This window comes from Mytilus californianus, unplaced genomic scaffold (assembly GCF_021869535.1).
Source record: "Mytilus californianus isolate M0D057914Y unplaced genomic scaffold, xbMytCali1.0.p SCAF_5, whole genome shotgun sequence".
NCBI lineage: Eukaryota > Metazoa > Mollusca > Bivalvia > Mytilida > Mytilidae > Mytilus > Mytilus californianus.
Genome location: NW_026262701.1, coordinates 15,940,553 through 15,965,097, shown reverse-complemented (window position 1 = coordinate 15,965,097; position 24,545 = coordinate 15,940,553). Strand labels below are relative to the sequence as shown.

Sequence of the window (24,545 nt, the reverse complement as noted above, 5' to 3'; positions counted from 1 at the left end):
TAAAAAAAGGCAAAGTAAATAAAATTGCAATAATTGTCAGATATGGGTCCAGGATCCTTAAAAAAAAGTGAGACTAGACTTGTAAAAAGTCTCTCTCTATATATAATTCCTAAAGGGAGTAGGCCAGGGGATTCTGTGAATCATCCCCCTTCCCCCATAAAATGTTCTTCTTATTTGAACAATTAAAAGTTTAATCTTTAAACATTTATTTTAATTAAGATTTTCATTGGTATTTCTTTTAATACATATACACAGGTAAAAGAAGTATGCATTTATATTGGGAGAATTTGGTGTTAATTGCAGATCTTTTGATCTTCACCACTTTGAAAAAAAATGATTTAGAACTTGGAATATCTAGATGTGTTGTGACTTGTGTTGTGTTTTTGTTATTATTGTTTGAATAACTTTCTCAAAGGTGTGTTACAATAACCTTACATCTCTTTTTATTCCTATATATCTGCCAACTATCTTGGACAAAAGACAGACAGATACACCAGGAACATATATATTGACATTAGATATACTGTTCCCAGGATACACCCAGTAGATATATTTAAGTCTTAGGTGCTTCATACAGTTATGGAACTAAATTATAAATTTGCATATTTTATTTAGTATTTTCTTATTTGTAACCCTTGTGTTACAAAAATGACTGATTGTATGTAACATTGACATTGGGTTGTACAAGTGTAAATTTAAAAATTACCTGGTTTGGTAGTTCAAACAAACGTGACCAATTAACATTGTCAATACTTGATTGTTGACCATTCTGATTATCTGTCCAAGTACAAAACTATGCTAACAAGATAATACACATGAGCATATAGAAAGTACTTGAAAAGTTTCAGAGTGTTTGGGGTAGTCTGTCCTGTTCAATACGGCTCATAAGATAAAGGGGAAAGCAACACTATTATCGTGTTTAAATCACGACAAACAATAGTCACTACATACTTTCGTCCCTTTAATTTTTAGGCTTATACAATGTACAGAATAATATACCATTATAACTTTATCATACATTTCTTCATCTTTGGTGTGGAATAAAAGCAAAGGATATAATTACCTGCTTATATTTTACTTGTGTTTCATTTGGTGGGTTGAGAGGGGTTTACTGTAACGGCGGGTATAAATTTACATAGGCGGATCCAGGGTGGGAAAAATTTGGTTGATTATATAGGGAATCACTGAAGCATGACTGGAGCGGCCCCCCTTAGGTCAGTCAGCGGGCCCCCCTTATGAAAAGTTCTGGATCACCCACTGACTTACCACCACCCTGGCACATATCAATGATCAGTGTTGGAGCTGGGACTATTGTATAATAGTCTCCATAATAGTCCCAGGTTGGAGGCATTAATGTAATTAATACCATTGTGAGGGTACTACTGGAAAGAAGTTGTTTAAGAATAGATCAACCAAGGATTTGTTTATTGGATCAACGGTGATCAACATTTTAAAACTGTGATACCCAAACAACCTTGGTATGAAATACTGTACAGAAATTCCCAGTAACCGTTGGGCTTAACATTACATAAAAACTAAAGATTGTGCCATTGACGGATCCAGAAATTTTCATAAGGGGGCCCACTGACTGCTAAAGAGGGGGCCTCCCTAGTCATGCATCAGTGATTCCCGATATAATAGATCAAATTTTTGCCACAAAAAGGGGAGGGGCAGGGTGCTCTAAATCCGCCTGTATGTGCAACACGAACCTCCAAAATACACGGGTGAACTCAAGTATTGTGAATGATAAAGTTAGGAACTTTCTGCTCAACATGTGGCAACCTAGGTTTGAGTATACATGTAATTGCCAACTTGAAATTAAGTAAGTAAAACTTTGATTTGATTCGCCATATTGGCAAACATGTGAAGATAAGATCTGGTGAGCTTTTCGTCGAATATCATGAGGAGATAGTGTTGAAAATATTTGCATAGTTCATGAGTTGAAAATTATAAAACAAAATATATTGTTTAACCTTGGACAAAAAGATCAAGTCCAAAACTGGCTGTTATTTGTGTAGGCTACCTTAATCTTGAAGAGTATGCAATTCTAAATCAAGGAGGCGGTAGGCAATTTCCTAATAATATTACAAAAGAACTTGTCACAGATTCTTAACTAAACGTCTATCAGATTAGTAAAATCAGAGACATATAATACAATATTGTATTATTTGTCTCTGGTAAAATTTCTAATTCACTGACATCTGTTGGACATAGATACTCAAATTGCAGAATCTTATTAGTAATAAAAAAAAATCTGTGTTTTCTGTGACATCATTTTGAAAAATATATGTTTATATTTTATTTATTACACTCTAACTGTCTAACATTTAATTCTCCTCTGATTAGAATTTAGAGTAATTATCGTTTGTCAATTTTCCAAACTTCCCATGCCCCCCTCAGCAGAGTTATTTAATTCTGAATGGAACAAAATGTGAATGAGTTATAAATAATATATAAATGATTGAATATTCTTTATTTAGTTTTTCTTTATTCTCAATTCTTCCAGAGACATGTATATGCTCTGAGAATAATGTCTTTGCATGATTCTTCATAATTAAGTATACTCAATTATTCTCTATGATCCTTCTTTCTATATTTTTGCTTTTCAACTATCTATATATTTTTTTTGTGTCCTTATTTAAATCCCCATTCTTGATTCCAGACTAACTCTCATATATATACGTAAACGTACGAAAGCTTGGCACGTCGAATACGGAAACCCGGAAATCTTTTCACCGTTGTCGTTTTTATACAATGACGCAAATCCATGGACGCTCGTCTGCTGCTGAATTCATGTTTTAAAAGAATGGACAAAGATAGTCAGATAGTTGATACAAAGACCTTTGATTTTTCAAACTGATGGATAAAAAGTTATTATAAACAGATATATTGAAATGGGTTAGTAACTTACATTGTCGATTAACTGAATCCGGGGAACGAAAGTCAACGCAACGAAAGTGTTTCGTTTTGATGGATTACGTACCAACTTATTGTACTTGGAAAGTGCAATGAAATGTAAATATAATCATGCGCATTTTTAGGAGGATGTTAGTGCTATACTTTTCACGAAAAACCATTTGACTTTATCCATGTCATGCATGTATAAACCCGAAAATCAGTCAAAGATTGGCAAAAACGGAAGCAAGTCAACTCGCCCCATTGCAATTGGCAAAACGCCCCATTATTTTAAAATCGCTCCACTCTTGTTTAGGGAGCTACCATTTGATTTTTATGGGAGAGGGGGCTTTGACGGAATTTGAAAAAATGCGGGACAGGAGTTTTGAGTAAAAAAATAAAAGCCAGGACCGAAAAGAATGAATAATAAACTGTCAGGACAGATATTGCAACTAAAAACAATGCAGGATAACTGTTCATAACATTTTCATCCTAGCCCCCCCCCCTCCACCAAATCAAGTGGTAGCTCCCTTCATACCAACTTGCTTGCCCCACATTAAAAAAAAATCGCCCCACTTGTGAAAAGGTTAAATATACAATGTACTCCTGCCAACAGTGGCAACTTGCCTAACTTGGGTAAAATCCAAATGAATATAATCATGATAATATATAATAAATATATTATAAACAGATAAAGGTCTACCAACTCGCCCTACATGTACTTTAAAAAAATGAAAACTTATCTACCCAGAATTAAAAAAAAAATTGAAATTTAATATATGATATTTATTGAATTTAAATGATGTTTCACTTCTTAAAATATAATTGTAGATTCATTATTTACTATTATTTAATTTATGTATTTATTGGAAAATAACTTTATTCTTGCATTAGCTTAGTTATTTGCAAAATAATTGCAAAGAAACCTGTTAATTGTATCATAATCTATCCGATTGTTTTTTAGCCGACTCAAAATCATGCTGTTAATTAGGGCCCCCTGTTGTACATGTACTTAGGAATCGGACACCTCCAGAAGATGAAAGATCTACTTTACATGTACGTAATGTAAATATAAAAATAAGAAAATGTGGTATGATTGCCAATGAGAAAAGAGAGGAATTGGTAAAAGTCCGTGAAAATTCACTTGTTTTCCAATCCTAATAAAACTGTCATATTGTAATGTTTAAATAACCTAATTATTTTCAAAATAAAATCTTGTTTACACTAATGAGAAAAGACAACTCTCCATCGGAGATCAAATGACATCAAAGTTAACAACTAGAGGTCACTGTACATCCTTCAACAATGAGCAAACCTCATACCATATAGTCAGCTATAAAAGACCCCAAATGAAAATGACAAATTTGTAAAATAATTCAAACAAGAAAACTAGCAGACTAATTTATATACAAAACAAAGAACAAAAAAAACAAAATATGATACACAGCAACAAACAACAAACTGAACCACTGAATTACAGGCTCCTGACATGGGACAGGCACATACATACAAATATGTACAGGATGGGGTGGGGCTAGACTAGTAGTTTGTGGTGCCGAACCCACCTCCTAACCTGGTATATTGATGTGAAAAGGGCTTAACTCGTCAGATCTATACAAAGTAGAAAGACATCTAACAAAACCACACACAAGACGTGGTGGGTACTTACACATCCCCACAACAAAAAAGACCAAGTTCAGATCTGAGAGTACTCCCAGTTACTAACACCTAGTTCAAAGCCAAAAACAAAGTACATTGTACATGTACAATGTATTTACCACCAAACCTTGCCTGGTTTAGTCCATTTCTCAGATACTACCTTATATAAAATAGTCCAACTTTTGGTGTAATTTAAACAACTTTGAATGACTTAAAATTTCAAAGTATCATGATTATTAATAACTTAATCCGCAAAGATTGGCATTATAAATCTTGACAGATTCAGAGATCCTGTAATATATACTGTACATGTAATCACTTTTGTTCATCCCTTCATTCAAGGGTCATATGGAATTTATATGATGGATTAGAACATTAATAAAATGATTAAATACTTTTTTGTAGTCATTTTTTTTTCAGGGAAAGTTTGTTGGTCTAGTTTTAAAAGATCAAAGTAAGCCAATTTTGCCAGATCAAAATATTAAAGGCAATTTTGGCAGATACATTGTATTATAACTTCATTTTATTAAACATTATTTATTTTAGCTTTTTCAACGAAAGTACAATTACTTTGAGAAGTAGGAGAAGCTAAGCAACAGGACAGAATTCATTTGAGGTATTGCTTTCCAGATTATATAGTGGAGTCATAGATTGTCCTATTGATTTATGTGGATATGAGGAGCAGTAGTCAATGAATAATTTTGTGATGAGAGGTATATAATGAAAATGATAACTATGTTTGAATAATTTTTTCTTGTCAGGCTCTGTACATGCAGTTTCGAAGATTTTTTTAAAAGTTTGAGGTCAAAGAGTTTAAAGTTTGATTCTTGTAATGTTGTGGGCAAGTTCGAAAATTATCCATGTTAGAAGTGACAAATTTATTTTTTTTACAGGTCATTTTTATAGAAAATTGCATTCAAAGCTCTCTTAATCGCTTGTTCTTTTTTGTCTAGCCACAACAGTTATGAAGCTGTGACTTAGGCATGCTGTTTTCAATAGAGGCATAGTCGTAAAAAAATTGTTGATATTCATGATGAGGTCAGTTTAAGGAAACCAAGAAATAAAACCTTTGCACCTTTTGTTGGCGGTATACCATCTTTTCCGCAAGTTCATTGTTTTCTGTTTAGTATTAAATTTATAATTAAGATTTATTATTACATCGGTGATCCGTTTATTTGGCAATTTATACAGGAATAATGTCACTTTGAAATGTATGAGTTAGAAAGTAAGTGCTATTAAAATTTAGGTTTACAGAAGTTATTCCGTGGAAATATATATTGTTTAATGTAATGAAAATTGCATTGCAAGCAATCCCAAACAGGTCTACATTTCTTTTAGATTATTTATGAAAATGCTTAAAAGAACAACCATATTGTATACTACAGCAAAAAAGTTTTGAGGTCGTATATTGCTATCAACTCGTCGAAGACATTTGGTTTCCGGACAATAACTTGTTTAAGTGTATGAATGTCTATGAAATTAGATTTAAAGGTTCAATACCACAAAAGGAAGGTTGGGATTATTTTTGGCGTCATGGTTCAACCAGTGTAGGAATTAGGGGCCAAAAGAGGCCCAAATCAAGCATTTTTCTAAATTCAGGACAATAACTTGTTTATAAGTATTTTAATTGCTATGAAATTGTACCACAAGTAGAAGGTTAAGTTTCATTTTGGGGGTATTTGCCCAAACCATTCAGGAATTAAAGACCAAAAAGGGTCTAAAACAAGCATTGTCAGACTGGCCTATATTATTAATGTTCCTTATGTCGTAACTACAATACCCTTCCCTTTTCACGAATGTGACTTACCGAATTAGACTATTTACCGGATTTGTAATAACATAAGCAACACGACGGGAGCCACATGTGGAGCAGGATCTGCCTTCCCTTCCGGAGCACCTGAGATCACCCCCAGTTTTTGGTGGGGTTCGTGTTGCTTAGTCTTTAGTTTTCTATGTTGTGTCATCTGTACTATTATTTGTCTGTTTGTCTTTTTATTTTTGGCCATGACGTTGTCAGTTTGTTTTCGATCTATGAGTTTGACTGTCCCTCTGGTATCTTTCGTCCCTCTTTTTATTAATTGATCATGATAAGTTGTTCTCGTTTAGAATACATAAAATATTTGCCTCTGGACATTAAAATAAGAAAAAAAGTCAATCAATTTATGTTTTTGCATTATCAGAATGAATTTGCAAATATATAACAATTAAATTATGTTGTATCCTTGGAGCTTTTTCAATGACCTAGCATATAAATATAAAAAGATGAGGTATGATCCTCAATGTGACAACTATCAATTAATAGACCAAAGGACAAAGATGTAAACATTTACTGGTCAATGTACAGCCTTAAACAATGAACAAAATCAATACCATAAAGTAACCTACAAGGATGAAAAATATAAACTACATACAGTAATGGCAGACAGCAAACAACATAAGAACCAACTTTCAAAATCAGCCAAAAAGGACTGGATTCATCAATAGGTCTTATAATAAAAAAGGTGCAAAAAACATGTTTTCCCAAACTAAAATATCTATCAGTTTACATTCAATAGATTTAGTGTAACAATGTTTCACAGTTTGTCATTTTATGCAGTCTTAAGAAAAGTATGACTGTGTAATGTCAAAATATTCAATATATCAAAAGGGTATAAAACCTATTTCTCAATGCAAGTATGCAAGGATGTACAGACAGACAAGTGTAAAACTTGATGCCCCCTCCGTTACGACAAGGGCATAAAAAAGAGATGCACAATGGGACTATGTCGGAAGTTTTAATAAATTATGAATTACATGTTTATGCAGAAAAAACACATACAAATGTGTGTTCTTGTGTGCAGATATAACTAATTCCATGTCAAAATTCCATGTATGTTTGACAAAGTTGTTGATATCCAAAAAACATTAAAAAACTTTAAATGGGGATTTTCCAGTTTTTGGACAATAACTCAAAATGTGTTCACCAAATGGCAAGAAACTTTTGTGACTTGTTTGTATCTATTGACATGAGCTCCCTTTCGATTTTTATAAATTTAAGATTTTATGTTTCCAAGTTGTGGGGTTATATTCATTTAAAAAAGGGAGATTTTCCAGTTTTCAGACAATAACTCAAAAATGCTTACAGCAGTTTTCATAAAACTTTGATGAATTGTTTATATTTATTGTCATAAGCTCCCTTTTGGTTTTTATTAATTTTAGATTTTATGTTTCAGAGTTATGTGATTTTATTCATAAATAAAATGCTCCGCAGGGCGCAGCTTGATACGACCGCAGAGGTCGAACCCTGAACAGTTGGGGCAAGTATGGACACAACATTCAAGCTTGATACAGCTCTAAATTTGGATTGTGATTAAATATTTGACACAGCATAGGTTTCTGACACAGAATGAATGTGGTCTAAGGACTTAAAAATTTTAAATTGGACATTCAACTATTATGGTCCAATATCCAAAATCTAAATACATGGTTAGATTCAGCATATCAAAGAACCCCAAGAATTCAATTTTTGATGAAATCAAACAAAGTTTAATTTTGGACCCTTTTGACCTCAATGTGGACAAAGTTGATAATGGGGCCCAAAAATCAAAAATCTAAATACATGGTTAGATTCAGCATATCAAAGAACCCCATATATTCAATTTTTGTTGAAATCAAACAAAGTTTAATTTTGGACCCCGATTTGGACCAACTTGAAAACTGGGCCCATAATCAAAAATCTAAATACATGTTTAGATTCAGCATATCAAAGAACCCTAAGAATTCAATTTTTGTTAAAATCAAACTTAGTTTAATTTTGGACCCTTTGGACCTTAATGTAGACCAATTTGAAAACAGAACCAAAAATTAAGAATCTAAATACACGGTTAGATTCAGCATATCAAAGAACCCCAATAATTCAATTTTTGATGAAATCAAACAAAGTTTAATTTTGGACCCTTTGGACCTCAATGTGGACCAATTTAAAAACGGGGCCCAAAATCCAAAAACTTAATACACGGTTAGAATCAGCATATTAAAGAACCCCAAGAATTCAAGAATAAAACCCCATTGAAATTGGTCAAGAAATAAGCAATTTATACGAAGTATCTTCTTTTGCACAATACTGTGCAATTGAATATTTCTTGCTATTGCCCAATACTGTACAATTGACAATTTCTTGCTATTGCGCAATATTGTGCTATTGGATATTTCTTGCTATTGCACAATACTGTGCAATTGAAGATTTCTTGCTATTGCGCAATACTGTGCAATTGAAGATTTCTTGCTATTGTGCAATACTGTGCAATTGAAAATTTCTTGCTATTGAACAATACTTATTTTATAATAATTTACACATCCTGTTTGGTGTGTATCTCCTACCATATCATTATTATTTGCTTTTAAATATAAAACAGAAATAACCAACTTAAAATTGAAAATTTTAAAAGAAAAAAAGAAGGAAAAGAAGAAAAAAAAGGAAAAAAAAAAAAATCCCCCCCCCCAAATTTTTTGAACCCCCTTATGATTTATCACCCCCAAACTCAATCCCAGCCTTCCCTTTGTGGTATGGTACCTTGCAGTACAATTTCAGAGAGATCCATACACTTGAACACAAGTTATTGTCTGGAAACTAGAAAAATGCTTATTTTTGGCCCCTTTTTGGCCCCTTATTCCTAAACGTTTTGGGCAATTACCCCCAAACTCAATTCCAGCTTTCCCTTTGTGATATGGAACCTTGTAGTACAATTTCAGAAAGATCCATACACTTACACACAAGTTATTATCTTGAAACTAGAAAAGTGCTTGTTTTTTGCCCCTTTTTGGGCCCCTAATTCCTAATATTTTGAGGCAATTACCCCCAAAATCAATCCCAGCATTTCCTGTGTGATATGGAACCTTGTGGTACAATTTCAGAGAGATCCATACACCTGAACACAAGTTATTGTCTGGAAACTAGAAACATGCTTATTTTTGGCCCCTTATTCCTAAACGTTTTGGGCAATTACCTCCAAAACTCAATTCCAGCTTTCCCTTTGTGATATGGAACCTTGTGGTACAATGTCAGAGAGATCCATACACTAACACACAAGTTATGTCTGGAAGTTACAAAAATGCTTATTTTTGGCCCCTTTATGGCCCCTAATTCCTTAACTGTTGGTACCATAACCCCCAAAATCAATCCCAACCTTCCTTTTGTGGTATTGAACCTTATGGTAAAATTTCATAGAGATCCATTCACTTAAACTAAAGTTAGAGTGCGAAAACCAATGTGTCTTCGGACGACGCCGCCAACGTCATACCAATATACGACTGCAAAAATTTTTTGCGGTCGTATAAAAAGGGGGATTTTCATATTTCAGACAATGCTTTGAGCAGTTATCATGAAACTTTGGTGACTGGTTTATATCTATTAAGATAACCTCCCTTTAGTTTTTCATGAATGTCTGATTATGACATTGAAAAGTTATTGAACTTTATTCTTTGAATAAGCGATTGGTGTATCATGTGCTCATGGTGCAGCTGTCTATTTATTTTGGGCCAGGTTTTCAAATTGGTCTACATGCAGGGGTTAAAATTTGCATTAAAAAATGAAAGGTCCTGGACTATTTGAAATTTTCAGTCCAGTGAAAGGTCCTCCATTTTTTTTGTCAACTTTGAAACCATTCTGAAGCGTACGAAAGGTATAAATAAAATGTACTTCTAGAATTTTATGTTTGACATCATGAGTACGCATATGACGTCACATTGTTTAGTTGCTAAAGACAATGCAAAATATTTGTTAAATGGTATTTATTTTAATATGCTGCATTAGAAAGTAGATAACTGTATTGTATTTTAAGCTTGGCCTTCATTAAACTTGATTTTACCATAGGCAGATCCAGGGGGGGGCGGCCCCCCTTTTGTGGTAAAAATTTGGTTGATTATATAGGGAATCACTGAAGCATGACTGGAGTGGGCAATTCTAAGTGACCTTAAACATATATATACAAAAGACCTAAAATAATAGTATGTGCATCTATGGGAGACTTGTATGTCACTGTTATCACACAGTGTTGTGTGGCTTCATTACTGATTAGAGAATAATCAGATTATCCTTTACTTTAAGTTCAAATATAATGTACATGTACTCAATGATTATGACTTGCCTTCATTAACTTGTAATAATTATGATGCAGGATCCAACAAAAGTATTTTTTTTTACCTACATTTTATGCATCAGTCTCACTGATTTTTTAAGTATCTTGTAAATGTATATGGATATATGTATGAATTTAGTTGTAATACTTAGTTTTGAGCCTTGCACATATATATACATCATTGTACATTGTCATAGAAGTTAAAATTACTTTGATGGCTGTCAGACAATGACAGAGTGTTTTGAAAATTGCTTCATAATGTTGATCAGATTACCTTATTTAATTAATAAAGTGTTATTGTCACAGATTTTTAGTATTTTATAAATAAGGTCTTACAATGTATGGTAGGAATGTCAATGAGAAAACATTCCATTAGTCAAAGAGGATGTAAAAAAATTTAGGTCACTGTATGACTTTCAACAATGAACAAAACCATACTACTGTAAAAGCAGAAATTTTCGTGGAGGATTTAATTTCGTTTATTTCGTGGAAAGAATATATCCACGAAAATTTAACCTACATATAATATCACTTCCATTTACTGGAAACCACGAAATTAAATCCCCATGAAATCTTGTAAAGAGACAAAACCACAGATTTTAACCCCACGAAAATTAATGTTTCTACAGTATATAGTCAGCTGTAAAAGATCCTGACAAAGTGAGTAACAATCCAATACAGAAAACTAGTGATGTTCCAATTACCATGTGCAGTATTGGTTATAATATAAAAATATCACTTGTTTTCTCTCTCTTTGCCAAGGGATAACTGTATTCCTAATTTATTCTTATTGGAAAGCAGACTGCATCAGGTTAAGATTTTATATGATAATCACAGGAATTTTAATTTTCAGAATTAGCTCCTCAGATATAAGTGGAAGGGAAGCTATATACATTATATGTTTAAATGAAATTAACAACAGGATTAGATATTGAGGAGATCCTATAGCTACAGTATATATAAATGTAACTGGTATGTATTTGTTACAGTATTTAATTTCCAAATGGTATAACAAAAATACTGAATTCCAAGGCAATTTTAAAAAAATCGTAAGGGTTCCGCAGAACCCAGTGTCTCGCCTACTTTTGCTGTTAATTGCATCATTTTCTCATCACTTGGCGTCTGTCGTCGTCCGTTAACTTTTACAAAAATCTTCTCTGAAACTATTGGGCAAAATAAAACCAAACTTGGCCTAAATCATCCTTAGGGTATCTAGTTTAAAAAATGTATCCGTTGACCCTGGCCATCAACCAAGATGGCCAATATTGCTAAAAATAGAACATGGGGGTAAAATGCAGTTTTTGGCTTCTATCTTTGAAACCAAAGCATTTAGAGCAAATCTGACATGGGGTAAAAATGTTCATCAGGTGAATATCTATCTCTGTTGAATTTTCAGACGCATCAGACAACCCGTTGTTGGGTTGCTGCCCCTGAATTGGTAATTTTAAGAATTTTTTTTCAATTTTTATATGACCACAAAAAATTATTGGTATCACGTTGTCGTCGTCGTCGCCCAACGACACTTGGTTTCCGGACAATAACTTTAGTATTAGTAAATAGAAATCTATGAAATTTAAACATAAGGTTTATAACCACAAAAGGAAGGTTGGGATTGATTTTGGGGGTTATGGTCCCAACAGTTTAGGAATTAGGGGCCCAAATAAGCATTTTTCTAGTTTCATGACAATAACTTGTGGAACAGTGTATGGATCTCTCTGAAATTATACTACAAGTTTCCATACCACAAAGGGATGGTTAGGATTGGCTTTGGGGGTTATGGCTCAAACCATTTAGGAATTGGGGGCAAAAAAGTGAGAAAAAACAAGGGTGTCCTGGTTAATGGACAATTACTTAAGTACAAATTACAGTGTAAGGGAGGTGATTCAAATACTTCTTGGAAATTTGAATTGAAATTATGACCATAACTGAGGGAAAGATTTTTTTTTTGGAAAAAGGGGGGGGGGGACAATTTTTTCTCCTCAAGATTTCAGAAATCAAAATCAAAAAGAAAATCCTTCAAATTTATTTTTTTTTTTAAAAGGGGATGGAGGTCAATTCGCAACAGCATAGTGTATTACACAAAAGCAAAATTTTGAATATAAATTGAAATCATATAACCAATTCAAAGTTCTTTGACTACAGTTATTCTGTGTCAGAAACCTATTATGTGTCAAATATTGAATTGCAATCCAAATTCAGACCTGTATCAAGCGCGAATATTGTGTCCATATTTGCCCCAACTGTTCAGGGTTGGACCTCTGTGGTCATATCCAGCTGCGCTCGGCAAAGCAATTTATTGGTTATTATCTTGAACATTATAATAGAGATAAACTGTAAACAGCAATAATGTTCAGCAAAATAAGATTCACAAATAAGTCAACAGGATCAAAATGGTCAATTGACCCCATAAGGAGTTATTGCACTTTAAAGTCAAATTTAACAATTTTTTCGTAAATTTTTGTAATCTTTTACAAAAGTCTTTTCCTGAAACAACTGAGACAAATTTAACCAAACTTGGCCATAATAAGCATTAGGGTATCTAGTTTAAAAATAGAACATAGGGGGAAAAATGCAGTTTTTGACATATCTTTGAAACTAAAGCAAAAGTATATCGGTTGCATTATTTCATGCATCAATTGTAAAATAAAAAAAATATCAGGTGAGCGACACAGGCTCCTTGGAGCTTTTAGTTGGTATTGTAATTTAAATGAGGTTAAGACATGTAAGAAAGGGGCTTGAAAAATGAGGAATTGTGTTTCTACAAGCACTTAGTAATCTAGATCTATAATACTTAAATAACAAGGTCCAATTTGTGAGCCGGCATGACATAAAAATGACGATTCAAAGAATTCAACTTTATTTATAACTTATATATATAGGACAATGGTGTTGATTAAAAATTACACCATTCCAGGCCCATTTGTTTTCCACATAATTATTACTACAGATAATTAACAAGTTCTGGGTCCAAGGGTTCAAAAAGAAAGATTTTGAAAGCAGAGAAAACTGTGCACCTAATGACCAGCATGACATTAATAGATGACAAAACGAAAAATCTTAAAATTCAGGCTAAAAATAAGGCTACGGTACTTTGCTTCAGTCACAACACCATGATGTCCCGGAGTATTCTAGTATATATTATATATACATGTAATGTGTAGTACACATGCATGAATAGAGTTAGTTTTCATTATTACGGTAATTTATGTTGATAAAAATGAGAATATGTAGTATTATTGCCAATGAGACAACTATCCACCAGAGTCCAAATGACTGAATGTTAGCAACTATAGATCACTGTATGAACAGCTTTCAACAATGAGCAAAACTGATACTGCATCTAGCAAGCTATAAAAGGTCCTGAAATTACAGATGTAATACTATTCCAATTTACGTAAAAGACATTAAACGAAAAATAAATATGATAAACAACAACTATTATATTCCACTCCAGTTGTTCACACGATATATATATATATATATATATATATATATATGTAAGTTTGGTAAATCATTGGAGATTAAATTGATGTTATCATTTTTTGCCTGATTGGTAATCCAATATTTGATGTATGTTTTACAAAAAATATATGCTGTTTTTGTCTCGCTTGACAGAGTCAAAAAGCGAGGCATAGGTATGCTGTTTCTGGCGTTGGTGACGACAGCGGCGTCAACAATGTATTAGTTTGTGATTAGGTCTAGTTTATAGTGAACCACAAGTAGTAAGTCGAAGATATTTGGTATGCAGTTGTATTAGTATTGGCACATCTCATTACCATGGAGATTATTTGGCCCCGCCCCCTCAGTTATGGTTTATTGACTTAATTTGAAATTCTTGCTTAGTCTTCATGTATTAGTTTGTGATTAGGTCAGTTTATGGAGAACCACTAGTGATAAGTTAATTATGATTGGTATGCAGTTGTATAAGCATTGGCATATCTCATTTCCATGGAGATTATTTGGCCCCACCCTCTCAGTCATGGTCTATTGACTTTTAAATTTTTGCTTAGTTTTCATGTATTAGTTAGTGACTAGGTCAGTTTATGGGGAACTACTAGTGGTAAGTTCATGATAATTGGTATGCAGTTAAATACGCATTGGCATATCTCATTTCCATGAAGATTATTTGGCCCTGCCCCTCAGTTATCGTTTATTGACTTTAAAATTTTCTTAGTTTACATGTATTAGTTTGTGTTTAGGTTTTTAAAGGGAACTACTTATGATAAGTCAATGGTATTTGGTATGCGTTGTATTAGCATTGGCACATCTAATTTCCATGGAGATTGTTTAGCCATGTACCTTTAGTCATGGTTCATTGACTTTGAATATTTGCAAATCTTACATCTTAAAGTGTTGCTATTTTAATTTCAACATTTGCATTATCGAAATTACTTAAAAGCGAGACATATCTCTGTGATTACAGTTTATTTTTTTTATTACAGCAACTGTATTCCAAGAGTCTGATGGCTGATAATGTATTACAGGATTTTATCATTCAAGCAACATCTTAGAAGGATAAGTGCAAATGTATGAAGGAAGCCTTGGGTACAAATAGCAATTACAGCAATTACATGCAGGAGAGAACTCTTAACATTACTAACAGACATGTAGTCATTATATGGGAGTGGTGTATTCAAGAAATCTAAAACACATGGAATTAAATATCGTGTATATTTTTTCAACCACAAGTACTCTCAGAATATAATACAATTCAAATTCAAATTATTGTGCCAACATGACAATTACAGTCTAAAAATGGAAAATGCATGTTTTAAACTGATTTTTATATAAATATTTGAAATAACAAGAATTTTTAGTTTATTGTGCAGCCAAACTTTGGGATCTTCTAATGGTATATGCCTGTTGTTTGTCAACATTTGTTTTCTTTTTGCCTTAACCTTAAGATTGGTGTTAAAATGAAAAACTGAAATAGATATATGAAATAAGAAGGAAATGGTTGTAAATAACAGCAAGACTTTCAATATGGTATATCAAAATATATTTCACAGAACTTTCTATTTCAGTTTATTAATACAATGAGATATGAGGTATAAATAAATCAGACAGCTACACAACAAAAACACATGAAAGGCATTAAGGTGCTAACATACAGTCCTCAACAATGAACAGGTGTCTAAACAATGTCATGATCTACTTAATTAACCAGAGTCTATACCAATCAAAGAGCTGCCATCAACACCAAATCCTTTAAATATTTTTTTTTATTAGGATGAGACTTAGACAACCACTGAAAAGGTTCCTGGCTTGAAACAGGCACAGGAATATGTGGCAGGGTGAAATACTTTTTTTCTTCAAAACTTTCAAAAGAAAAATTGGCATCTTTTGCAAGTAAGACTATTTCCATAATGGGATTGGATTGTCTCATTGCTGATAACCACAAAATGACTTGTACATACATATTAAAATTTAAAAATGAAATATACATTAGTGCATACATATTCTATAAATGAATCCCCAATCCTTACATGACTTTTAAAAAAAGTATTGAGACTTGAACATAACCAAAAAAATTCTAGGAGTGAACTAAGGTGACCTGGATATTTGCTTGCCTTCTTTGTTTTATTGCATCTTATCTCTTGCATTGGAGATATTGTGAGTTGGGAGTTGATAGATAAATATTTTTTGTATTGTTTAGGATCAAGAAAGTAAAATATAATGGAAGTATGAACATATAGTCAAGACCAAGAAGAATATTTATATATCAAAATAGAATGTGTACTAGATTAGCATTAACTTATCTAAAATATGCTCAAATACTGTGAATTTGTGTGATTGATGCTCAATTCACCTTAATTTCATTTTGCCTGTGTATATATAGAGAAAACACATGTATAACGCATGTGTTAGAAAAATGTGTTAGAAATTGCATGTAATTCACATAAGAACTGAGAAACATGTCAACAATCATGGTAATTGGACAAATAGGAGGACATTTTGAAAAATATTTAATACAGGCACCATGCCTTTTACATGTAGTAATCACGCATGTATCACAGGTGTATTTCCTTACGCATGTGATTCACATGTGAAACGCATGATCACATGTGTGTATCATGCTTATCACATGTGTTTTTCACACATGTGTCACATGCGTGGCATGAAACGTCTCTTTCACATGCGTGTGACACGCATGTGAAACGCATGTGTCACGCATGTACACATGTGTGGCATTTTTGCCAGTGTACGAGCATGTGAGCTAATATGTATATATAAATTTTAATTAGATTATCAGGCTAAACTGTCCTCAAATTAATTGGGCAATTATGGTCATGTCGCTCCTAATGTTTCTATGTATCTATCAATCCCTGGCATTCAAATGTTTAGGCTTGAGCGTTCCTGATGAAGGTCAAACAAAAAAGCGCCACCGAATGAACGAAATGTTTAAAATATTATTTTTATTTTACAATTCTATTAAAAAAAAAATCTAAAAGTTTATTCAAATATGAAATTTGCAAAATAATTCGTCGGGATTTTGCCAAGATACACTTATCGCGTTTAATAAAAAGTATACATAACGATAACTAAATAAATATTTGTCATCGAGCTTTTTCAAAGTTCAGGTATTGGTACATGCCCCTCTGTTGATGGACGGTTCGGTATATATTACCGTAGTTACATTTGGCAATGTTCTGAATTTTCGACTTTTAAGATTTTTCAACTTCTTATTATATTTGGCCTTCCAACTGTTTTGATTCGAGTCCTATTTAAACGAAATACGCGCCTAGCGTACCAAATTGATAAGTCTGGTAACTTCTATCAGATGTTATCAAGATTATACGAACATAGATGAAAAAGGGAGGCGAAAGATACCAAAGGGACGATCAAACTCATTAGCCGAAAAAAAATCTGACAATGCCATGGCAAAAAAAGATCGAAAGACAAACAATAGTATACAAAAACAACATAAAAACCGAAGACTGAGGAACACGATCCCCACCAAATACGGGGTGGAGTAGGACCTCAGGTGCTATGGAAAGGGTGAGCAGATTCTGCTTCACATATGGCATCCGTCGTGTTGAAAAAAAATGATTGCGTAAAAATAAAAAAAAAGATAAAAATCCTAATATACTATTTCAGATATTAATTTTAAGATACAGTTTATATTGGAAACTGTTGTAAAATTTATAAAAAACAAACAGAGTAAGTTTCTATCATGATTTAAATATAGTATTCAGTATGTATATTTTGGGGAAATAAAATATGAAATTTGAAATTGAATGTCATTAGGACAAACACAAAAAATGAAAGAATTGACATAGTTACCATTGTGAACGTTCAACAGACGTATTTTAAATACACAAAAACTACTGTCACAAAGAAATTGCGATGTTACATATAATACACGATTTTCATAGTATATTATTTCAAAGAACTTTTCACGTTTCTGAGGAAGTTTTTTCTTACTGACTTGTACCCCTGCGTTGTGAAAGCAAGGCTTAACACAGCCTCTAAACTAGGACGGATATATCTCAATCAAGCTCTACAACCACTTAAACTGTGTATTGCAATTTAACATAATAAAAGATATAATTTTGTTTGCATATTATGAAAGTGGCAATGACGTCTTTACCATGTGTCCGTTAAGCCATACAATTCTTCAATAAACAAAGGCCATTTGCTGAAATAAATGATATTTGGACTTAACAATTCTTGGCATAACACACCCCCGACCTCCACCACATAACCTGAAAATTATGACAATATGTCACAAACAATCAACATAGAGAGACACCAGTCCTATCTATTGTTAAAGACTTTATATTGTCCTTGAAATGTGTTTTGGTTTGGGTTTTTTTTTTTGCCATATGTTTACTGTCTCATTATATCCCACGGAGGATTATAAGAAACGCATAAACTTATAAGCAGTTGTTTATTTGTTCGTCCTGATCTTTCTTAAAGGTTTTTGTTCTGTCTAACTCATTCGAATATGACTATATCTTCCGAACAGTGAGTCCTAAAACATATTGTACCCATATCTCCATAAAGATTCCTAAATATTCAATATTATATTAAATATGCGTGTATGTGTTGTTTTTAGAGACTTCAAGATATTTTTTTTTTATTTTTTTTCGACATGTAAAATTCCTTTGTTTAATATTCTATTTTTCTGTCTGAATTTTTTGGTTGTTACAGTTTTTAATAGGTCATTTTGTATGTAAAACAATGTTCATTCTGTTTACCAAGTTATATTCCCCTGCGACTAATCATGAATTAAAACAATATTTTGATAGCTTGCAAAAAAATTTATTTTCATGAGCATCATTAAACATGTGACAACATATCTCGAAAAAAATCCTTACAAATCTGCACCGTTTTTCATTCGTTGAATAAAAGTGCATTGATTTTACAGGTGTACGTAAATTACAAGCGAGCACAAATTCAATATCAAAATTTAAAATCTAACAACATATTACAACACGTTTTGTAATATCATTATAAATAAATGTAATCTTGAATGCTAATTTGGAAATTAAGAGTTATTTCTCTTGAATCACTGTTGATGCCCGAACAACAACATGTTTTTTTCTACTTTCCTTACTTTTCTTACATAGTATTAATCTACTATGAGAATAAATCTCCAAAAATTCAAAAATGCAGCTAAATATACTACCAATAAAAGAAAAAAATAGCTTTTCAATTCATTAGGGAATAGTGCATACTATCCAGATGAACGATTTTGAATGTTGAGTTTACGGGGGAAAATGGCGTTTATACGCACATCTATGTATACGCAAACTATGTAACCTTAAATAAAACACCAATAATTAATATATCACACCAAACTTATAAATCTACAGATATCAATTTTGATTATAAGTTATAAGTTACCAATCAATATCCTATAAATGTAAAACAAAGAAGATAATGTTGTTTCCTGATATACACCGTCATGTTCCAATCATTCAATAATTGTTAGTGATGAAGTAATGCATCCAATAATTACATAAGCAAGGGCCAGCCTCTATGTATTTTTATGATGTTGATATGAATATTGTTATAAACATACAAAGATACATGAATACAGTATTCATTATGCAGATGATTAAACATAATGTCATTCCAATCAATCTTAAAAGCAATTGTGAAATACATACTTCAATAGCTGGTTTATTTTTCTTTTGAATTGGATTAAATCCAACAATGTTCATTGGAAAAATAGAGAATTATTATCATTATGAGGAATATTATCAAGGGTTAATTGATTCTCTTTAATCTTTTATGAAATATATAACCTGAACAAACGATACTTCATACAGCATTTCAAGTAAAATGTTTTTTTTATATTTCTTCTTCTTATCAAAATGAATTACAAACTAGGGTTTAAATTTTCAAATTCACCTTGCCAACCTGAACAAATTTCACAATAATAAAATATTTTTAAAAATGAAAAAAAGAACAATAAGCAAACATATTAAAACAAAAAAATATCTTTATCCCGACTCTTCATTGAGATCCGGTTCATCAGAAGTTGAGATCCGGTTATATGACATAAGAACCATTGCCAATTCTTTTTTGTTGATCTTACCATCGTGATTCAAATCACATTTTTCCAGCAGTATCTCTTTGCATTCAAGTAGATCCTCTTCGTCATAATCCTGACAAAGGTAGAAAGCAAGGTTAGTTTAATTTAATTTTTATTAATTGATAGATATCCTACAAATGTACATCAACAGAGATCATATCTTTGTACGAAATGCATCACTACAAATGTAGTGAGCTTGACTATTCATCCACAAACAAATATTTATAATACGCAGTACGAGAACAAATATGAAAAAAACACTATATTATTTAACTATTCTAATTTTTTTCTATGGACCACGGTGGCCAAGTGGTCTAAGTAGTTCTACTACTGTAATCACTAGCCAGTCAACACTGAGGTTGTGAGTTCGAAACCCTCTCGTGCGGGTGCACTCGACTCCAATCTTAATTGACTAGGATTGTCAGTTTTCCTCTGCCCCTTCGTATGGTGTTTACATATCTCAATTGATAAGTTATTCTCGTGCTTGTTCACACTATACGGACTTCATATACAGGAGTCTGCTCCTTACACAGAAACTGCTCCAACAAAGTTATGAGGAGGACAGATTAAAAATGACACTCCGTACATTTTACGGACACCATCACGAATTGGTTAGTCCATACGATGTGTCTTTGTCCAAACTAACTAAGGACATTTTTACCACGTGTTAGATTGTGGTTTGTCATTACGTCGTCTGATCTTTTAATTACCGAACGTGACTTATTCCCGATTGTGACTGTTTTGCTGAGTGTGAAACCGCATTGCTATAAGACGTGTCACGGTACCCTTCTATCCCAAATTCATGTATTTATTTTTGATGTTATATTTATTATTCTCATCGGATTTTGTCAAATGTCTTAACGTCTTTTCTGTTATATTCGTGTGTTATGGTAAAGATAAGTAATCACCCCCTTGATTTATTAGATTTTAGTTTGGTTATACGATATATTTGGTTTACAGTTTGATTCAGAAGAAACACCGACATAGCTAGATAATACAATTAATTATCTAATTACTACCACAATTTGATATAAATCAGTATTGTAATTTTCATTGTTATTAATAAATGTAATGTCAGTATAAATCTAATCTTGAATCAATCCTAATCCTATCTTATTTTTGGGAAATATTTTTATAAATTCAAATGTGACGTCACTTTGTGCGTTGATGCTTTGGCTAACTCGGCTGTGTATTTTTATATGTTGGATTAAATTGTTTTATGTAATGTATCCGTTTTTATTCTGTAGTTAGTCCCCACTCCGGTTTTATCATGTATATCTATTATATAGTCATTTTATAAAATTTACTGTTTGCAAAATTATAAATTATTCTAAATGATAAGGATGTTCTTGTCCCAGGCAAAAAACCCTGGCCGTGTTAGGCGCAACATTTTGGAAGTTTTGGTCCTCGGTGCTCTTCGGCTTTGTACTTGTTTTGGCTTTCAAGCTTTTTCACCTGAGCGTCACTGGATGGTCTTGTGTGGACGAGACGCACGTCTGGCGTATTGAATTTTAAGCCTAGTACCTTTTGTTAGCTATTATTCGTGTGTTTCTTTGTCCTATATGTTCTCCCATTTATTTGTATTGTGGTCCTGTCATGTGATGTTGTCGCGTTTTGGTGTTGTGTTTGACGTTGCCATTAAAGCGGGAGGTTTGGCATGCCACAAAACCAGGTTCAACCCACCATTATTTTTCTTAAAATGTCCTGTACAAAGTCAGGAAAATGGCCATTGTTATATTATAGTTCGTTTCTGTGTGTGTTACATTTTAATGTTGTGTTTTTGTTGTGTCGTTGTTCTCCTCTTATATTTGATGCGTTTCCCTCAGTTTTAGTTTGTAACCCGGATTTGTTTTTATCTCTATCGATTTATGAGTTTCGAACAGCGGTATACTACTGTTGCCTTTATTTTCCTATCGAAGGTCGGTGGTTTTCTCCGGGCACTCCGGCTTCCTCTACCAATAAAAACTGGCCGCCACGAAATAGCCCAAATGTGGCGCTTAAAAGTGGCGTTAAAACACCAACAATCAATCAACTTTATGGATCACTTTACAGTCATGTCAGTGCTATACTACCGTTGTCTTTATCTAATACAATGGGGCATATGACGAGTATTGAGATAATCTTGATTGATCTTGACTAGTATCGTATATACTCATCGATATTAAAAGATGTAATTTTTCTTGATTCGCTCATAGCATGAGTATTAAACGTTTGCATGTGTTCTCAGTGCTCACTGTTGTGAGGCCAGATAATTTTACCTCCCGATCACCAATAATTAGGAAACATATTACATACATATAGAAACGATTTTAAAAATATGATTGGAACTGAATACTATAATCATATAATTATTGGTTGACAATTTGGAAAACTATTTATATCATTATATGGTAAAACTTAATTTATATATTTTTTCATATTTTCAATCAAAATAAGTTTGTTTTCTCGCTACGTTTCACATCATTGGCATTCAAAACTTTTCGTGACCTGGTGAAGATGTATAAAATAAAGAAGCATATTTTCTTGTAAAAAAATATGTTAGCATTATTATGCTTGTCCATTTTATCATAGCTTATTGTAACAACTCCTAATTCTACTATCCTACATCTACTTCTGGTCTATAAGTGATTAAAGGCTAAACAATTGTTATTGAGACTTAAGTTCAAGTGCGGTTTTTAAATAGAAACTTTGTAAATAAATAAATTGCATTATTTCAAAATCTCCCGTTTAATAAAGGTCAATATCGACGATACATCAATTGCGCTAGAACATAATCATATATATATTTCCGTTGGTTTGAATTTTGTCATTCAACAGTAAATAATTACATTACATGTATGTTTCATTATAATACGTTATTTTGATTGGCTAACAACAATCTCGCGTCATTCTGGAATTAACATTCATTTCAAAATGAAATGGTACATTCATGATGACACGAGCTTCCACAATGAAGTGCACAGGTAAATAAAAGAAAAACTTGATAGAAATCGTGTTTTCATGATCCTAGCAAAAAAATGTAATTATAAGTATTGAATGATTCTTTTAGTAATTTTATAGGGTTGTAAAAGCGTTGACCGTGCGCACATTTTTAGAATGAAGCACTTCCGCGCTTCATACAAAATGTATGGTCAACGCTTTTACACCCCAATACATTTTAAAAAGAAGCATTCAATTCTTAAGTACACTAAACATTTATCAGCTTGTATTTCAAGCAATAACAACTGTCGTTGAATGAAAACGTGAATCCATAAATAGAAAAATTCCCAATCCTTTTTCATTAAGACATGAATAATAACCAAGTTGGTGTACGAGCAGGTTGCCTAAAGTCAACTAAATTGGGTAGATCATAGCCTAAGGAAGGAAAAACAACTGTCACCATTAATCTAAAAACAAATAAATCAATACCATACCTTTGGGTTCTGTATCAAATAATTATTTACAATTATGAAAATAAAGATATGAACACTTGTGTATCCCTTATATAACAAATTTAACTTCACCTCTTATCGCTTTGGAGTTTCCTTGGAGTTCGGTATTTTTGGTATTTAAATTTTCAATAACTGTGAGTTTTATAATAGTGTTGTTATGTGCATTTTATAATTTATGTAGTATATGTCTGAATAACACTTCCGATATGCTTTATGTTAAAAACCTATTGTGTGAGTATAGATGTTATGTTTGAATATCTTTGTTGTAACATTGCTGTCATATGGTAACATATTCTCTTTTACCTCTTTTAAAAAACACAATACTATATTTCCATGAGGAACAACAAATAAAACCATTTATGTAGCAACTTATATATGACAATCTCCCTATACAGTATGTACACCTGTGATACCCTTTTCATTGGAGATCGAATCGATACGTTAACCATATATAATTAATAATTAAGTGAGCAGACATCATCTATATGGCGGACCATTAAGGTACAGGAAAATGTTAGCTTTCATGCATTCTCCTTGAAAAGCTCATGTATAAAGCTAGCCTCATATGAATAAAATAACAAGACTTAACGAAAAGGAGCACATATGTTTTTCATAGGAATGACAATTGTCTGTTTAACAATACGTTCTCCAAGCATTACAAATACATTGTCAATTAAAATATCAAATATCTAGATGATAGAAGTTTCAGAGAGCTTTCGGCTTAAATCAGGGTGGGTCTTTTTTTTTTTTACAAAATTTATTTATTTGAACGAAAACATTTTGAAGGCTTAAATAGTATTAAAAGGTTTTCCCATAATACAAATTATTTCATTTCCATATAGATTAAATACATCGCTATGAAATATATGCCAGTCAATTGTTGTCTGAATTCACGTATCA

The 24,545-nt window shown here is 32.4% G+C and overlaps 1 protein-coding gene and 1 long non-coding RNA gene across 8 annotated transcripts in view; one reads left to right on the top strand and one right to left on the bottom strand.

Moving 5' to 3' along the window:
- Positions 1 to 2,767: 2,767 nt before the first annotated feature.
- Positions 2,768 to 15,480, top strand: LOC127701111 (uncharacterized). Of its 2 annotated transcripts, none has more exons than XR_007981817.1 (5): positions 2,768 to 2,898; positions 3,860 to 3,951; positions 5,101 to 5,267; positions 11,524 to 11,642; positions 15,113 to 15,480. It is a non-coding gene; the product is annotated as an uncharacterized LOC127701111 (long non-coding RNA). The 2 variants fall into 2 exon arrangements; XR_007981818.1 differs by lacking the exon at positions 2,768 to 2,898 and adding an exon at positions 3,507 to 3,531.
- A 3,433-nt stretch (positions 15,481 to 18,913) lies between these two features.
- Positions 18,914 to 24,545, bottom strand: part of LOC127701080 (calbindin-32-like) — a 69,304-nt gene continuing 63,672 nt past the window's right edge. For all 6 annotated transcript variants that reach the window (XM_052204879.1, XM_052204883.1, XM_052204880.1 and 3 more), the window contains one exon: positions 18,914 to 20,287. In XM_052204879.1, coding sequence (XP_052060839.1) covers positions 20,123 to 20,287 — 165 coding nt within the window. In that variant the 3' untranslated portion in view covers positions 18,914 to 20,122. The remainder of the gene's footprint in view (positions 20,288 to 24,545) is intronic.